This window comes from Hemiscyllium ocellatum, chromosome 19 (assembly GCF_020745735.1).
Source record: "Hemiscyllium ocellatum isolate sHemOce1 chromosome 19, sHemOce1.pat.X.cur, whole genome shotgun sequence".
In the NCBI taxonomy this organism is placed as follows: Eukaryota; Metazoa; Chordata; class Chondrichthyes; order Orectolobiformes; family Hemiscylliidae; genus Hemiscyllium; species Hemiscyllium ocellatum.
In genome coordinates, this window is record NC_083419.1 from 15004509 (window position 1) to 15020666 (window position 16158).

A 16158-nucleotide genomic window follows, 5' to 3' on the forward strand; every position below is an offset into this window, starting at 1 on the left:
ATTCAATTATAAATCTGGAATTGAAAACTAAGTTTCAGTAGCGGTTACTATGAAACCATCTTGATCAGTAATGCCCCTTATAAATGAAAAGCTGCTATCCTCCCTGGTCAGTCCTAATGTGTCTCCACACCCACAGCAATGTGGTTGACTTTTAACTGCCCCTCTGAAATGGAACTAGGGCAATGAGGGTTGGGCAATAAATTGTGGTCCTGCCAGCAATGCTTTCACCTGACGCAATAATGAATATTTTGCCACTAGTCTTATCCTATTTCTTATTATATTGAAATAGAAACATTTCTTTTGAATTCTTTGGGCACCTTGCCATGTCCTTTTTATTTAGTTCATCAGATGTGGCTGTTGATGACTTGACCAGCATTTATTGCCCATCCATAATTATCTTTGAGAAGGTGGTGATGATCTGTCTTCCAAACAGCTGCAGTCTATTGGGTGTTGGTAGAGCCATAATGTTGTTAGGGAGTTCCAAAATGATCCAGCGATACTGAAGGACTGACAATATATTTCCAAGTCAGGATATTGTATGACTTGGATGAGAGCTTGCAGATGGGGTGTTCCCATGTATCTGTTGACCTTGTCCTTTAGAGGATAAAAGTCATGGATTTGGAAGATGCTATCAGAGAAATCTTGAAGAGTTGCTGCAATGCATCCTGTAGATGTTCCGCACTGCTGCCACTGTTCTCTGGAACTGATTCCAAACCAAACAAGCTATAATTTTATGACCCCAGACCGGACCATACTACTAAATGATGCTATCATCTGGTTAGAGACCAGAAAACCTTTATTTTTAAAGCAAAGTGTAAGGTCCAGGGGTTTTGCTAAGAGAAAAAAAAACACAAATTTCAACAGTTTTGAGCAAACAACAGTAACATTTACTATGTAACCACGAACATTAGATTCAATCTATAATGTATGTACAACTTATTCCTGAAGAAGGGCTTATGCCCGAAACGTCGATTCTCTACTCCTTTGATGCTGCCTGACCTGCTGCGCTTTTCCAGCAACATTTTTGAGCTCTGATCTCCTGCATCTGCAGTCCTCACTTTCTCCTAACTTATTTCTAACACCCAATATTAGTGATAAACATGGGGAATATGCTCTGATCAAATACTCTTAAGCACACAAACAATAAATAACAAAGTTTAAAAACATGCAACACCAAGTTATAGTCCAACAGGTTTATTTGGAAACACTAACTTTCGGAGCACTGTTCCTTCATCAGGTGGTTGTGGAGTATAAAATCATAAGACACAGAATTTAAAGCAAAGGATTACAGTGTCATACAGTGATATATTGAACAAACCTGGATTGTTAAGTCTTTTGTCTTTCAGAATGTAGGTTTCAGTTCATTAATATGAATTGAGCATTGTACCACCATGATTAACACCAGAAAGTGTTCAAGGATGTCCTCATAAGAACAAGGTACGATGCTTAACTCATCGATCACCAGTTCCAATATGCCACAGCAAGAAACCGTAATGACTCCTCAGGAGACAGACACTGGTTGCAACAGATAGGGTACCGTTCATTGTCCAGTACTTCCCGTGAGTTGAAAAACTAAGCCATGTTCAGCCTGCAACACATTATCAACACCTTGCCAAAACCTTCTCAACACCTATTACTATTTCAATATTAATGAACTGAAACCTGCAATCTAAAAGATGAAAGACTAAACAATCCAGGTTTGTTCAATATATCACTGTATGACACACTAATCTTTTGCTATAAATTCTGTGTCTTACGATCTTATACTCCACAACCACCTGATGAGAGTGCTGCACTCTGAAAGCTAGTGTTTCCAAATATACCTGTTGTACTATAACCTGATGTTGTGTGATTTTTAACTTTGCCCACCCCAGTCCAACATCGGCTCCTCTACATCATAAGTAACAAGACAGATCCCAGAGATTTTTCAGTAACCCTTCCCCCCCACACCGACATTAAGACACAGTACATAATTAAATGTCATGGAACTTCAAAATAGATTACAATTCTTCACTTTTGCTGATCAGGTCTTGAAACTCCCTTCAAGAGCTATTTGTCATAGACTGTTCCTGTTCTGGTTGATCACTTCCCTATCATAGATTCATGTCTCCTGGACTCCAAAGAAAGCAATCCCATACTTTCTGAGAGGCACACTTCAGGCTTTCACTGACAGCTAGCTTCACCAAGCTCAAGGCTGCTTCTGGGTCTTTTCCCCCAGTTTTTATCTTGCTCAGTTGAAGCAAGCAGACATTACTTAAAGCTTGTTGAGGTGGGGGGGGGGGGCGGGGCAGCACAGTGGTTTACTGCTTAGCACTGCTGCCTCACAGTGCCAAGGACTGGTTTGCTTCCAACCTCGGACAACTGTGCAGAGTTTGCACATTCTCCCTGAATCTGCATGGGATGCTCCAGTTTTCTCGGATGCTCCAGTTTCCTCTCACTGTCTGAAGACATGCAGGATAAGTGGATTGGCCATGCAATCACTTGGCCAATCGAGCAGTATTTGCCATTCAGGATTACAGGGATTGGGGTGGGCCTGGGTGGGATGAATTTCGGAGGGTCAGTGTGGATATGATGGGCCAAATGGCCTGCTTCTACACTATAAGACTTCTATGATTTTACATTTATCTTTCTCACAGCTGCATTGAGGATTTATCGTGAATAGGCATCTTCTGAGCCCTTTACTGCTACTCCCAATGCAGAGCCAGTGACTTTCTCACTTTTGCAATTTCTTCTGAGTCCTAACTCCAATTCCTTGCTGTTAGAGCTTTTTCCTGAGTTTGCTCTAACAACAGGAAGCCACTTAACTGCTCTGACTCATTCTGTGGAAGAGACTAAAAATCAGCCCTCCTAATACAGATTCTGCCCCTGTCTCTGTCGCTTTTCAAACTAGCTGCACCCTGAAACTGCATTTCAGTAAGTCACATGGTGTCAACAGAAATAAAAGGACAGTAAGTCACTCAAGGAAATTACAGACCCATTACGTTGATTTCCATTCTGAAACTTGAAGTAAATAATTAGGTTTACGATTTCCAATCGCTTGCACAGAAACAAAGTCTTAAGGAACTCACAATATTACTCCCAGAAAAGGATCTCCACTCAATCTTGTGGAGCTTTTTAAAGCTGTTCCACTGGTTGATAATCTACATCTTCATCTGCAAAATGCTTTGAACAATATGACATGCAATAAGCTACTGAATAAGATAGGGCTTTGTGGGATTGATAGGCAGATTTTTAGTTTGAATCTCATGTTTAGAAGTTTGTTCATAGTTTACATGGGGATTGATTGCTGCTGGGGGTTCTCAAGCATGCTTAAGCATGTTTCCCCCCACCATCCCATGATCTGGATAAAAACATGGATGTTTGGAGGATGCAAAGATTTGTGCAAATGTTAAATGAGAGAAAAACATCAAGCAAATCGAATTATAATAAAGACCTGGGATGAGATATGTTGGTTGCCATTTAATATAGCAGATTGTAGTATTATGGATGAAGGCCAGTATGTACACATTGTGCAATATAATAAACTTCAGGCCGTCAATGAAAGAATGATCCAGGTTTCATGGTGCATGATTCAATGCAAGTTCTTGATGAGTGCTATGAGGCAGAAGCACAGAGAATCTTAAAACACATTATCAAGGCAACCAACTGAAAAACAAAAAATGCTATCCTCACCCTTTATAAGAACATGGATAGACCTTGCCTGGAATACCATGCTCAGTTTTGGCTCTCCTCATGTTATGGGTGATATTGAGGTAGAAAGTGTTCAGATGACGGTTACTAGACTGATAGCTAGTTTGAAGCTGCTTTCTTACCATTACCGACTAAGAGAACTGAACTGTAAAAGCATAGATTTTGAGGAAGTTCAATTAAAAGAATTAAATTTAATCTATTAGATAGCAAAATAGTGTGTCCACCCCCAATCCTGCATTTTATAAGATAGAAACTGCATTAGGCTCCACTCAACCTGTTTCAATCAGTCTTGAATGGAGGATCAATAAGTCCAGTTTAGATCCTGTTGGGTCAGACTCATCATCTGGGGCTAATTGTTTGAACAGCCAGTGCAAGTTGTACTTGCTGTCATGTGACATTCTACATCTTGTCTTTAAGACAAGTATTCTTGGCAACACTTATTCGTGGATCATCTTCTAACCCTGTTAACTGAACAGGTCCTTTTAAGTGGCACAGTGGTAATGTATCTACCTTTCAGCCAGGAGACCCAGGTTCAAGTTCCATCTGCTCCAGAGATTTCTGAGCAAGTTGACTAGAAAATATCTAGAAAGAAGGGGTAGCGGTTGCCACCTACCCCAGCATTTAGCCAATAGTGATTGCTTCTGCAAATTTCTGACACTATTTCATCATTAATATTCCTTCTGTCATAAGATTTTAAGGATTGGGATTTTGTTCCTTATATACCTGCTGAGTCCGGTGGCTCTGTGGTTAGCATTGCTGCCTCACAGCACGAGGGTCCTGGGTTCAATGCCAGCCTTGGGCAACTGTCTGTGTGGAGTTTGCACATCTCCCTGTGTTTACATGGGATTCCTCCGAGTGCTCTGGTTTCTTCCCACAGTCTAAAGATGTGCACATCAGGTGAATTGGCCATGCTAAATTGCCAAAAGTTTTAGGTGCGTTAGTCAGAGGGAAATGGGTCTGGGTGGGTTACTCTTTGAAGGATTGGTGTGGACTTGTTGGGCTGAAGAGCCTATTTCCACACTGCAGGGAATCTAATCATCAGAAGTGGGGATGTTCACTGATGATTCCAGTGTTCAACACTGCACTAATAATGAAACAGTCCTTTTCCAAATACAGGAAGACCTGGACAACATTCGTGTTTGCCCTGTTAAGTTGCAGGTAATATTTGTGCCACACAATTGTCAGGCAAAATCATCTCCAGCTAGAGAGAATCTCCCTTGACAATAAAAGGCAGTGTCATCTCTGAATCCTCTCTTATCACCATTCTAGGGACCACCATTGACCAGAAATTGAACTGGACCAGTCATTTAAATACTGTGGTTAAAAAAAAACACACAGGAAAGGACTAGGAATTCTCTGGCGAGTAGATAATCTCCTGATTCCCCAGATTTCAACATGGCACAAATCTGGAGTGTGAAAGAATATTCTCCTTTTGCCAGGATGAGAGGAGCTCCAACAATAGCTCAGGATACTCAGCGCCATCTATGACAAAACAGCCCAAACACACTTAATCAGTAATTTTCTCCACCATTGGTGTGTATCAGCAACAATGTGTACTATATACCAGATAGTATATCAAACTATCAGCAACAGCTCATAAGTTTTCTCCAACACCACTGTCCAATCTCCTGACCTCTACCTAGAAGCGACTCGGCAGCGGCTCATGGGAACAGCACCTTCTGCAAGTTTCTCTCCAAACCACACACCATCGTGACTTAGACTGATATGAAAACCCTTGAACTCTTTTTTGCAAAATATTGTGGATGTACACTGCCACCAGATGGACTGCAAGGTTTCAAAACACCACTGCCTATCATCTTCTCAAGGGCAATTAGCAATGGGCAGTAACTCACCAGTGATGCCCTCTTCACACGAATTAATTTAAAACTTGCATTAGATAGGGAACACTCTATCAGAATTACTCATTATCTCAGAGACTTTGACCTACGGAGGTATATCCCTTGCTTGTAGAGTCTTGCAATGCTAATCTACATGGCTTTCCATTATTAATTGGTGCAGGATGAATCACTATAAAGTTTTCAACCTGAGTAACAAGAATTAGTTCATTACATATCAGATTATATTAACTTAAAACTGGAAAAGGCTGCAAAAGGCTGGGTAGGGGGATGGTGTCTTTGTATTGATGACTTGAACCCTGACCTAATAGGAGAGGTTACAGTGAATCAGCAGTTCACTGCACTTGCTGACCACTTAGTGTCCTGGTGAAGTAATACCTCAATTTTGAAACTCTCCTGTTTTGGTCTTGAATGTTCTCCAATTTAATCTTTCCACCATCTGCTGCTGTAGTTTCAGCTGAACAGACTTTATGTTCGAGACCTCCCTGCCTCACCAACTGTCTGATTTCCTCAAAGAAACTTCTTAAAAACTTACCTGCTGTCCAAGTTTGGTTGCTTCGGCTAAAATCTCTTTACTTGACATTTTTATCCATTGATACATTTTTGCCGTGCAAGTTCCTGAGGTACAGAGTTATGCTACAGAAATCTAAATGATTGCCAAAAGTCCATCTTTGAACGATCTTAGAAGATCGTATGAGGAAAGGCTGAGGCACTTGGGGCTGTTCTCATTGGAGAAAAGAAGGTTTAGGGGAGATTTGATAGAGGTGTACAAGATGATTAGGGGTTTAGATACGGTAGACACTGAGAACCTTTTTCTGTTAATGGAGTCAGCTGTTACTAGGGGACACAGTTTTAAATTAAGGGGTGGTAGGTATAGGACAGATGTTAGGGGTAGATTCTTTACTCAGCGGGTTGTGAGTTCATGGAATGCCCTGCCAGTAGCAGTGGTGAACTCTCCCTCTTTATGGTCATTTAAGCGGGCATTGGACAAGCATATGGAGGTTATTGGGCTAGTGTAGGTTAGGTAGACTTTGGTCGGCGCAACATCGAGGGCCGAAGGGCCTGTACTGCGCTATATTTTTCTATGTTCTATGTTCTATGTTCTAAGTCCCAATGCAGATGGAGCAGGTGTAGACCATTTGAGCCCGCGAGCTCCATCATTCATGGCCGATCTGTTTGTGTTTCAAATTCCACATTCCCACCTACTCTTGATAATCTTTGATTCCCCTGCCTAACAAGAGTCTACCTGCCTTCATCTTGAAAATATTCAATTACCCAGCCTGCAATGCCTTCTGAAGCAGAGAGTTCCAAAGCTGCAGAACCCTCAGAGAAACAATTTCTTCACGTCTGTACAACATTGGAGGTTTTCCTGACACACCATCTCAAACAGGATGCCCTGAGCCAGGTTGGCATTGAGTGAACCTGTTTTACAAATGATCTAATGTGTTAGTTTTTCCTGCAGCAGGCATTTTTTCAGTTGCAACAGAAGTGGTTTCATTCATCTAGCATCAACCTGGGTTGAAGAATGTCTTTTGTTTTTGTAATTTTTTGCTCCTAATAAAGTAAATTTAAGGCTTGCCCTCCAAGTGGCTAACTCATAATATAATGTTCATAATTTCTTTTTTAAAAAAATTGTTCTGGGTTGATGCTTCATTCTTGAAATCTTACTCTAGCAAATGGTGAGGCACACAATACACAGCTGTTAACACATGGGCAGAACACATTACAGGATAGCGCAGAGCATGTTGCAACTTCACCCCGTTAGTTAAACCTATTATGCTTGATTTAGATTCTAACATCTTTTACCAAGAAAGTTGTTTGAAGCATGATCTCGCAACAACATGGTAAGGACCACATTTGGTCATTTGAATTTTGGTCATTTGAATAAGGTACATTTTGAATTTTGGGGAGCAGTGGGACAAACAGTGTACTTGCTTGACAAATTACTTTAAAAAAGGAGGTGTAAATGGAACAGATTCAGAGGGAGGATGAAAGAGGAATGCATCTAATATTCAAGTAATGAAAGACAAAGGAGTGAATAAATGATTAACTTTGGGGGAAAAAGAGATAGAAAGGAAAGTAAGAAAACAAATTATTTTAAAGTTGGACGCTGTCATGACTTCTAAAAACAATGCATAGTACTGCTGGGCCAGAGAGGTTCATTAACATTGCATTAACATTGCATTAACAATAATAATAATGATCATGTTATTAAAGAGTACTTGCAATTACTAGGCTTTGCTGTGATGAGTTTTTGGATAATCAATCTATGAACATAGCAAGTTCATAAAATCAAAAGACACTAACAGCAAGAATTGTTTTCGTGAAGTTAACCAAAGGTCTTCAGCTATGTTTGGGGATTTGCAACTCATGTGGTAGTTCTTCTTTTCCACAAGTTAAAAATTGATTTGTATATTAATAATAGCTAATGCCATTTAATCATCATTATTTCTTCAGCAAAATCTGACGTTATATGTCTTTTCCTTAAAAAGGCTAATTAAAAATTCTGATGTAAATATTTCCAAAAATAATCACCTTTCACAAACTACAATTATGTTTTAAATGGTGTATGTTTTTTATGATTATGTTCTGCAACCTTATATCAGGGCATTTTGAACCAGTTTGACCCTGACGGGTTATCATTAATATTTGCTAACAAAGGCAGAGATAGTTTTATATGTCTGAAGCACAGGCAAGGCAGTATGCCTGGCAGGAGGACACTTAGTTGGCAGTCATCCATATGACATCAGTATCGACACCACAAAAGGACCACACTGGCTGTGAAATGCTTTTGAATGGCACCCCAAGGTTTGTAAAACACTAATTGACAGCAGTTTAATTCCTTCTTACTTTCCCACTTTCTGAGGTGGGAGATTAAGCTCCACAAAGTTTCATACCTCATGGCAGAAGTAGTGGTATGGAAGTAAAATAGTTATGTTAGTGGCCTTGTTATCGCAAAGCCTGAACCTATCCAAAGCCAGGAGATAAAATTCCACCTGGCAGCAGGGGAATCTAAATTTAGTTAACTAAATAAAACTGAAATGAAAAGCCATTATTATTAATGAAAGCTGTAAAAGGGCAAGATTGCTCGCCTCATTAAATTATTTGTAGGTAAGATATCTGTCAACCTTCTCCAGTCTGACCTATAAATGACTTCAGGCCAACTTACAGTTGATTCTTAACTGCCTTCTGAACCTTTTACAATTCATTTGTGGAATGTGGACATCGCTGGCGAGCCAGCATTTATTGCCCATCCCTAGTTGTCCTGGAGAAGGCGGTGGTGAACTTCCTTCTTGAACTGCTGCGGTCCACCTGTTGTGGGTTGACCCACAATGCCATTAGGGAGGGAATTCCAGGAGTTTGACCCAGCAACAGTGAAGGAATAATTATGTATTTCCATGGTGAGTGTTTGGAAGGTGTTGTCTGAGAATCTTTGATGAATGTCTTCGTACACCTTATAGATGGTACAAACTGCTGCTACTGAATGTCGGGTGTGGATGTAGTGCCAATCAAGCAGACATCTTTGTGCTTGATGATATCAAGCTTTTTGAGTGTTGTTGGAGCTGCACTCATCCAGACAAGTGGGGAGTATTCCATCACACTCCTGATTTGTGCCTTGTAGATGGCGAACAGGCTTTGGGGAGTCAGGAAGTGAGTTAATCTTTGCAGTACTCCTAGCCTCTGACTTGCTTTTGTAGCCACTGTGTTTATGTAGTGAGTCCAGATGTGATTCTAGTCAATGAAACTCTAGGGTGTTGATAGTGGGGGATTCAGTGCTAACACCATTGAATGTCAAGTAGCAAGAGTTAGATTGGCCTAGTCACTTGTGCTACTTTTAAAGATGATTCATCACCACTTCCACAAGGGCAGAAAAGAATGTGCAGGTTATGCAGACCTTGCCTCCAACACTCAAATTCCCGTGAAAGAATAAAAATTAAACGCCTGCAGGCATTCCTGACCTCACTAGATACGGATGCTCATTTGCAGCAGAGGGCTGCATATCTGAACAGGACCATGGAAACATTACTGATTTCCACAGAAAGTGCTGGAGAAACTCAGTTGGTCTGGCAGCACCTAAAGAGAGAGAAACTAGAATTAAAGTTTCGAGAGTTAATGGGTTGAGTCCAGTTCTAAAGGAGAGTCATAGTGCTCTTGATTTATTTCCACCCGGGAATGAGTCTGCCTTCCCCTAACAAGTATGATTCTGAATTTTTTAAAAAAAAAATTGCAGTGCCCAGGTTCTATAAAGACATAGATTAATTTGAATTTTGAACAACAGTCAAAAAAGTAATTTGTCTTTATTAATCAAAAATTCTAATTAGTTGCTATTTCATACAATGATTTTTCTAATCTCCTCTTTTCTCTGGGAGAGAGTGGTGCTTCGGTCACTCTTGAATGATTCTCCACCCAGAACCTTCATAAGTCTTTAAGAGACTAAAATATAAGCAATTTTGTTACTAGGGTTCAAACTCCCATTGTCAGAGCTTCAGGTTAGTACTTTGATAAAACGCTACAAACGGAGAAAGCATGCATTGTTCTTCCTAAGTTCATATAGCTTTAATAGCAAAATAAAATTGCTTTTGATTTGCAACTTAGGCAGAACTAGTCTTTTTTAGAGAATCAAATTGTAATATTCAAGATTTGACACCAGTTTTAAAATTTCAATTCATCTCTTGCATTCAAGCAGTTCAAACATAACTCATGATGCTTCCATTCAAGGTTAGGCTTTTCACAAATTGCAATTAGATTAATGACAACATAGTGTAGTTCAAAGTTGAAGTAGGGTGGTGGGTGGGGTACAGTATTGACCAAGACCTCAGAATAGTGGCATGGAATTTGTTCCAACCAACTTGGAAAGTAAGGGGACCCTATCATCTAAACGATTTGTTCACCACACTGAAGAGTCAACATATAGAGCTGTGAAGTGGGGCTTGGGATTAGGGTTTGGTGCTTTCACAGAGACAAAGCTGAATTTTTGTTAATAAGTATCTGGAATGTAATCTCATTTCAGCAATTCCATTCAATACAAGGATAAAATTTTAAATCTTCTGGTTGCATAAGGCAGTCATGCTTTTATCTGTTTCCACGACTGGAGCAGGTGACTAAAGCCTGTAGGTCAAGGTTTGACACTCAGTAACAAGTTCAGATGACCAGGGCCTCCTACTTTTACTGCCTGCCATTAGTGTACTGGAAGGATTTACACTCAAGAAACCACCCTGTTCAGTCACATTTTAAATATATCTTCCATGACATCAAGTACTCAGCTGGGAATTAACTCTGGAGCTTCTAACTCAAAGGCAGAGGCATGACTCAAGATTGATGTTGCTCTATAGCTCATCAGCATTGCAGGATCCACACTCTTTAAATTGGCAGCATCAGTGAACTCTGTCCTTATTGTAAAAATCACACTGCCTCCCAACTCTACACAATGCAGTCAATCTGGATTTATTTTTAACCAATTTGAATAATCTTCTATTGGCTTGCCGTCAGCTTTGAGGGGTATCTAGCAGTTAGTGAAGTGATACATTTGATGGGTTCCAGTGGCTTAGTTCTGTTCATTGTCAAAGGATCACCTTGAGACTGGAGCTTGGAGGGTGGAGTTGCAAAGGGGCAGAAATGATGCTGTTGAGGGTGTGGAAATTTGTGAAAAGACCTTTCTAAAATCTCAGCATTCTTTTGTTGAAAGGTGAGATATTACATAAGGAATAAAACATTTTTAAAATACTGTAAAATTAATGAGACATTTGTATGGATTTTTGTTTTAGTCTTAAATTTGTTTCATTTCAGTTTTGTGACATGAATTGATAGCGGTTAAAGCATTGATGTTAAATTTCCATCTGTTTCAGTTGGTTTGTTAATCTGATAAAGAATTAAACAACTGCTGTAACAATAATAAAGGCAGAAAATGACATCAGTCTGTGAAGCAGTGTGCCGAAAGTAGAACAGAGAGAAATCCAGAATATGTTTATGGCTGCTTTATTTGTTAGTTGTATTTGTTGAATATTTCAACCATAATTGCTGATTTTGAAAACAAAGTTCTCATTAGGATTGGTGGCTGCTATGTTGGAGATATTTTGTGGCATTTTTCTCTGCCTTTTGTAAGATTGTGTCAGTTGTGGCAGAGGTGTAGTAATATTGCTTGTGCATCAAGAAAGTTGTGCTTTCAGGTTTCACTTCGGGAGCTGGAGTACATAAACCAAAACTGATACTCCAGCATCAAACTGAAATCATACTGTCCTGTTGGTGGTGTTGATCTTTGTACGAAACACTAACTTATGCTCTGCCTGCCCTCTCAGATGAATGTAAAAAGTCCCTTAGCACTGTTTAAAGAGCATAAGAGTTATCTCTGATATCCAGAACAATAGTTAACCCTCAGTCAACATCCAAAACAGATTATCTATTCATTATCGCATTTTAAAAAAAATTGGCTTCCATATTTGCTGCATCCCAAAAGTAGCTATATTTGAAAAGTACTTTAAAATTATGCTCCCGCAGAGTTTTCAGCAGGGACATAATGGGTTAAATGGCCTCCTGTGTTGTGATTATTGTACAATTCCACGTAATTGGCTGTAAAGTGCTTTGTGACATCCTGAGATTATGAAAGACAGTGTATATATGTAAATATTTTTTAGTGACCTTGCAATCAGTCAGGTAATCACACATTATTATATTTTTGCACTGGAAATTTATTGTGTTGGTGACATACAAGATTAGCAAAAGGCAGATCATCATTGTAAATTAGTTTCTTGAACATAAAACGTGAGATTTAGTGGGTTATCATTTTATTAGGTCCATACTCTAAAGTTTAGGAGTTCTTGTTACCTTGGTGACTTTGCTATGTCTCTTAGCCCGGTATGCGCGGGTTTAGGATTTGGACTGTTTACAAAAGTCTTGTTTGTGGTCATCTTGTTATATATGAAGGATTTGTTGATTAGCAAAACATGAAATGAATATAATGCCACATTTGGTATGAAATGTGTTGCAAGGTAAGCCTCAGATGTTGGAAAGTTGGTATAGTGGTTTATTGATTTTTAGAAGCATATACCCATATGCTTGAGTATCTGAGCTGTTCCTAGAAATAACATGTTGCATTTGTGGGCAGTTGTTTTTCTTGATGACCAGAGAATTTTCCTGACATTTGTTTAATGCTAATCTCTGTTGGTTCAGGATTTCAATCAAATGCCTATTTCAACTTTTTTTTATGTTTAATAGTCGCACACAGCATTTTAATGTCTTCAAGTTATATGTTTTATATGTATTATGTGAGGAGTCTTGAGATACTTAAACATTTCAATTTATTTTATTTATTTTGTTCGAAATGTATGCAGCTTCCCTGCATTTTGGATATAATGGGTGTAAGGACTTTTTAAAAAATACATCTTCAAGCTGGTATCATCTCTTACTTTTGTTGCGTGAAGACAAAGGTTGTAGTGCTTGCTAATGAGAGTGTAATCTTGGCCAGGTTTGCTACACAGTTTACAGTACTTTGTAACTACATTTCAAAATCAGTCAAATGAACTCTTCTTTTGATATCACATTCTTTTACTTGGAACAACTTACAACTTGGAAGCAACAAGTACTTTATCATAAAGATATTTTTCAACTATAATCTATAAAGTTTATCAAACATCTGATGCAGCCACCTACCAGAAGTGGAAGGTTCATTCTAATTATTTTTCTTAGATACATGGGCAATGGGAAACTGTTGCTTTGTTCCACCTACTGATTGAAACTGCAGGCATTCAGTCTGGTGAGCTTAATGATAGCCTGTGAAGCAGGAACGTCTAACTGTCTGTAATTCCTGAGCTGTCTGTAGGCAGTGAATTAAACTTTGCCATCTTTGGTTCATTAGTGTTGAGCCCATCATGCTGGTCAAAAAGGTCACATTCCAGAACCAAACTGTTGAAATCAGGTTGGGGAAAATTCAACTGAAGCGACTGTTCGAACAACAAGCTCAGGACTCAGCACTCTACTCAGTTCATTAGGAAAAGTTTCTAAAATAGAACTCTGAGTAAACTAGACTCTAATAGAATTATTTTTAAAGACTAATGCATTATATTAAATAATTGTCCAAAAATACATTTGTTCCACAAGCTGAAAGGAATAAAATGATTGTTGATGAGTAGAACTGTCACATGCTGTAGTATTTACTTTTCTATGGCATCATGATCATGAATGGAAAAAAAAATCAAAGATCTCCGACAATAGATCCACAGAAGTTAAAAAGATTCTGTTTTGAGACATTATCAAAGGAAAGGTGATATATTCAGTCAAAGCTAGCTTCCAACACTAAATGATTCATTAACTTTAACCACCAATTTCTTACTGGAACCAAGGCTAATTTAATAAACAACACCGACATAGTGCAAACTATATAATATTCCCTAGAAGCCATTGCCAGTATCAAAATGGGATAGGTATATTTGGCACAGTGACAATGCTTAAAATTAAATAGTTAAAATGATAGGAACTTAATTTTTGCAGAGTTAAAAGCAGAAGTATGTAACAGATCATTTGTCTTTGGAAAAGATAAAACCATTCATTACCAGTGGTTCGTCAATAATCAGCCCATCCTCATACTCAAAGAAATTTCTTGGATCCTGATTCACATAACCGTGTTCTTCTAAAAGATCATTAGGTAATAATTGTATCTGTTTCAATTTCCTTGCTTTCTCTTCATTTCTTGTAGGGGCAGCAAGAACAACTTCCAGCATTAGAAGTCCCAACAGTACTATAGAGGCAAAGGTCTTCATTCTTGAATGCTTGAAGAGATAAATAAATTGTTCCATTAATACTTCAGAGAATGGCAATGCTCTATTGCAATAATTTACAAGAAATCTATTCATAATTTGTGCAGCTAAAATTTCATCACAGTTTTATTTTGCTGTAGCTTAATTACAATCTTTTCATAATGAAGTACTTATTCTGTGCAATTTATAAAGCAAGAATATAATTATACTGAAGGAAAGAAGCTACTTCAGACAAAGCTGATATAATTCAAGTGCTTGTTTCTTCAAAAAAGTTACTTCCATCTCAAATAACACCTTCTTGTATACATGCATAGCAAACTATATTCAGCCGGTGCAGGCTGGCTGCCTTTTTTTCATTGCATTTCTATTTACAGTCAGAATTTTCTGCATGAAAGCAGGTCTGTGTATGGTGTTTCTCTAGTCATGACTATATGAAATTCCTTTGGGAGCAGAGGACTGCTGTGCAACCCATGGCTTTCACACAAGTTTCCTTTTCAGGCCTCTTCACATAAACTCTGAAGCCAAAAGGTAAAATATTGAGACAGACAAGCTACAGTGAAGCCTTGTGACTCTTAATAGCCAATATACTCAATGTGGCTCAAGGACTGTAAATGGAGTCAAACTAGCACCTCAAAGACTGCAGTCAAGTCAACTTTTAATTTAATGAACACCTGAGGTTACCTCAGATTCAGAAATAGTTTCTATTTTTTGGTGTAAATAAAATGGGTCAAGCTTATCAGTGATTTCCTTCATGGTTTTTTGCGGGAGCATTAGTTTGTCTCACATAACCCCTTTAGCAAATAAAGAGAGTTGAGATAATTAAAGTTTCAAAAACAGGCAAGCAATGTTACTTTGTTTAGTTCTCCACATCAATCTTATTTTACATGGCTGAATGAAGCTCCTGGCATTCTCCCTGTTAGCTTAAAAGGGCAAACGGTTTGCTCTTTGTTCTTCCTTTTGTCCTTGTGTAGAATTTAGTTTATAATGGTCAAGCACGATTAAAGTCATTAACTTTATTAATAATGAACAAACGCCATCACTTTCAGTTTTGGCATTTGCCATACAAAAAGAATTACCTGGACTGATTCACTACTGCTGTCCTTCATGCAGGATGATGAAGAATTTGATGCCAAGAACAGTTAAATAAGACTGACACTTGAGCAGTTAATTGCTTGGCTTGTAATTTTACATTGATGAAAGCCAAAGAATGAATGTCTTTAGATGCTTTAAAAAATCCAAAGACCAAATACTCACCCTCCGCTGCTACCCTCTGAAATGGTCCAAAGTAACAAGGTGTAGATTAGTGATGATGGAATTCAGGACTCCAAGAGGGAGGCTCATTTATCTGATGCAGGAGCTTCCCTTGAATGAGGTGGCTCTTGACCTGGTATGTGGCTGCTGCTGCTGCTGCTGCTGCTCCTGAGTGGTGTTTGGGACAAAGTGTTTACTCTCGTGTAACTTAATACTACTGTATTACGTCTGCAAGTGTCCTGGCACAAAAAGCCACACAGCATCGTAAGATTCTCAAATGGGTTGTGTTCCATGAAATAAAAAGCTGTCCCAGAATCTGCAGTGTAACACTGGCATGTCCTTTTGTGGTAAAGCTGGAAGAGCTGTGTAACGGGAACTTTATTGACTTTGACCCTTCTGTCCAGAACAAATAGGATTTAGCTGATGACTGCTCATCTTCATTCCGATATGTTTAACTAAAAGGCAACCACCTCAATCTGACACCCCGTATCCTATGAAGGTGACTTTTATTCAGATATTTACACAAATTTTATTGTTGTATTATCTTATGTAAGCTGTTACGTTCCAAAATTATCTGGATGTTAACCACCTTATGTCACATTAATTCAAAC

The 16158-nt window shown here is 38.7% G+C and overlaps 1 protein-coding gene across 2 annotated transcripts in view; it reads right to left on the reverse strand.

Annotated features, from left to right (window-relative positions):
• Window positions 1–15710, reverse strand: part of LOC132824634 (epiphycan-like) — a 48270-nt gene extending 32560 nt beyond the window's left edge. The window contains exons 1-2 of one of the 2 annotated variants that reach the window (XM_060839253.1): window positions 15551–15710; window positions 14093–14308 (exon numbers count right to left, since the gene is read on the reverse strand). In XM_060839253.1, the coding sequence (XP_060695236.1) occupies window positions 14093–14299 (207 nt within the window). In that variant the 5' untranslated portion in view covers window positions 14300–14308; window positions 15551–15710. Of the gene's footprint in view, window positions 1–14092; window positions 14309–14522; window positions 14598–15550 lie in introns of those variants that run through there. The other variant, XM_060839254.1, reaches the window with a different exon arrangement.
• Between the last annotated feature and the right edge of the window lie 448 nt (window positions 15711–16158).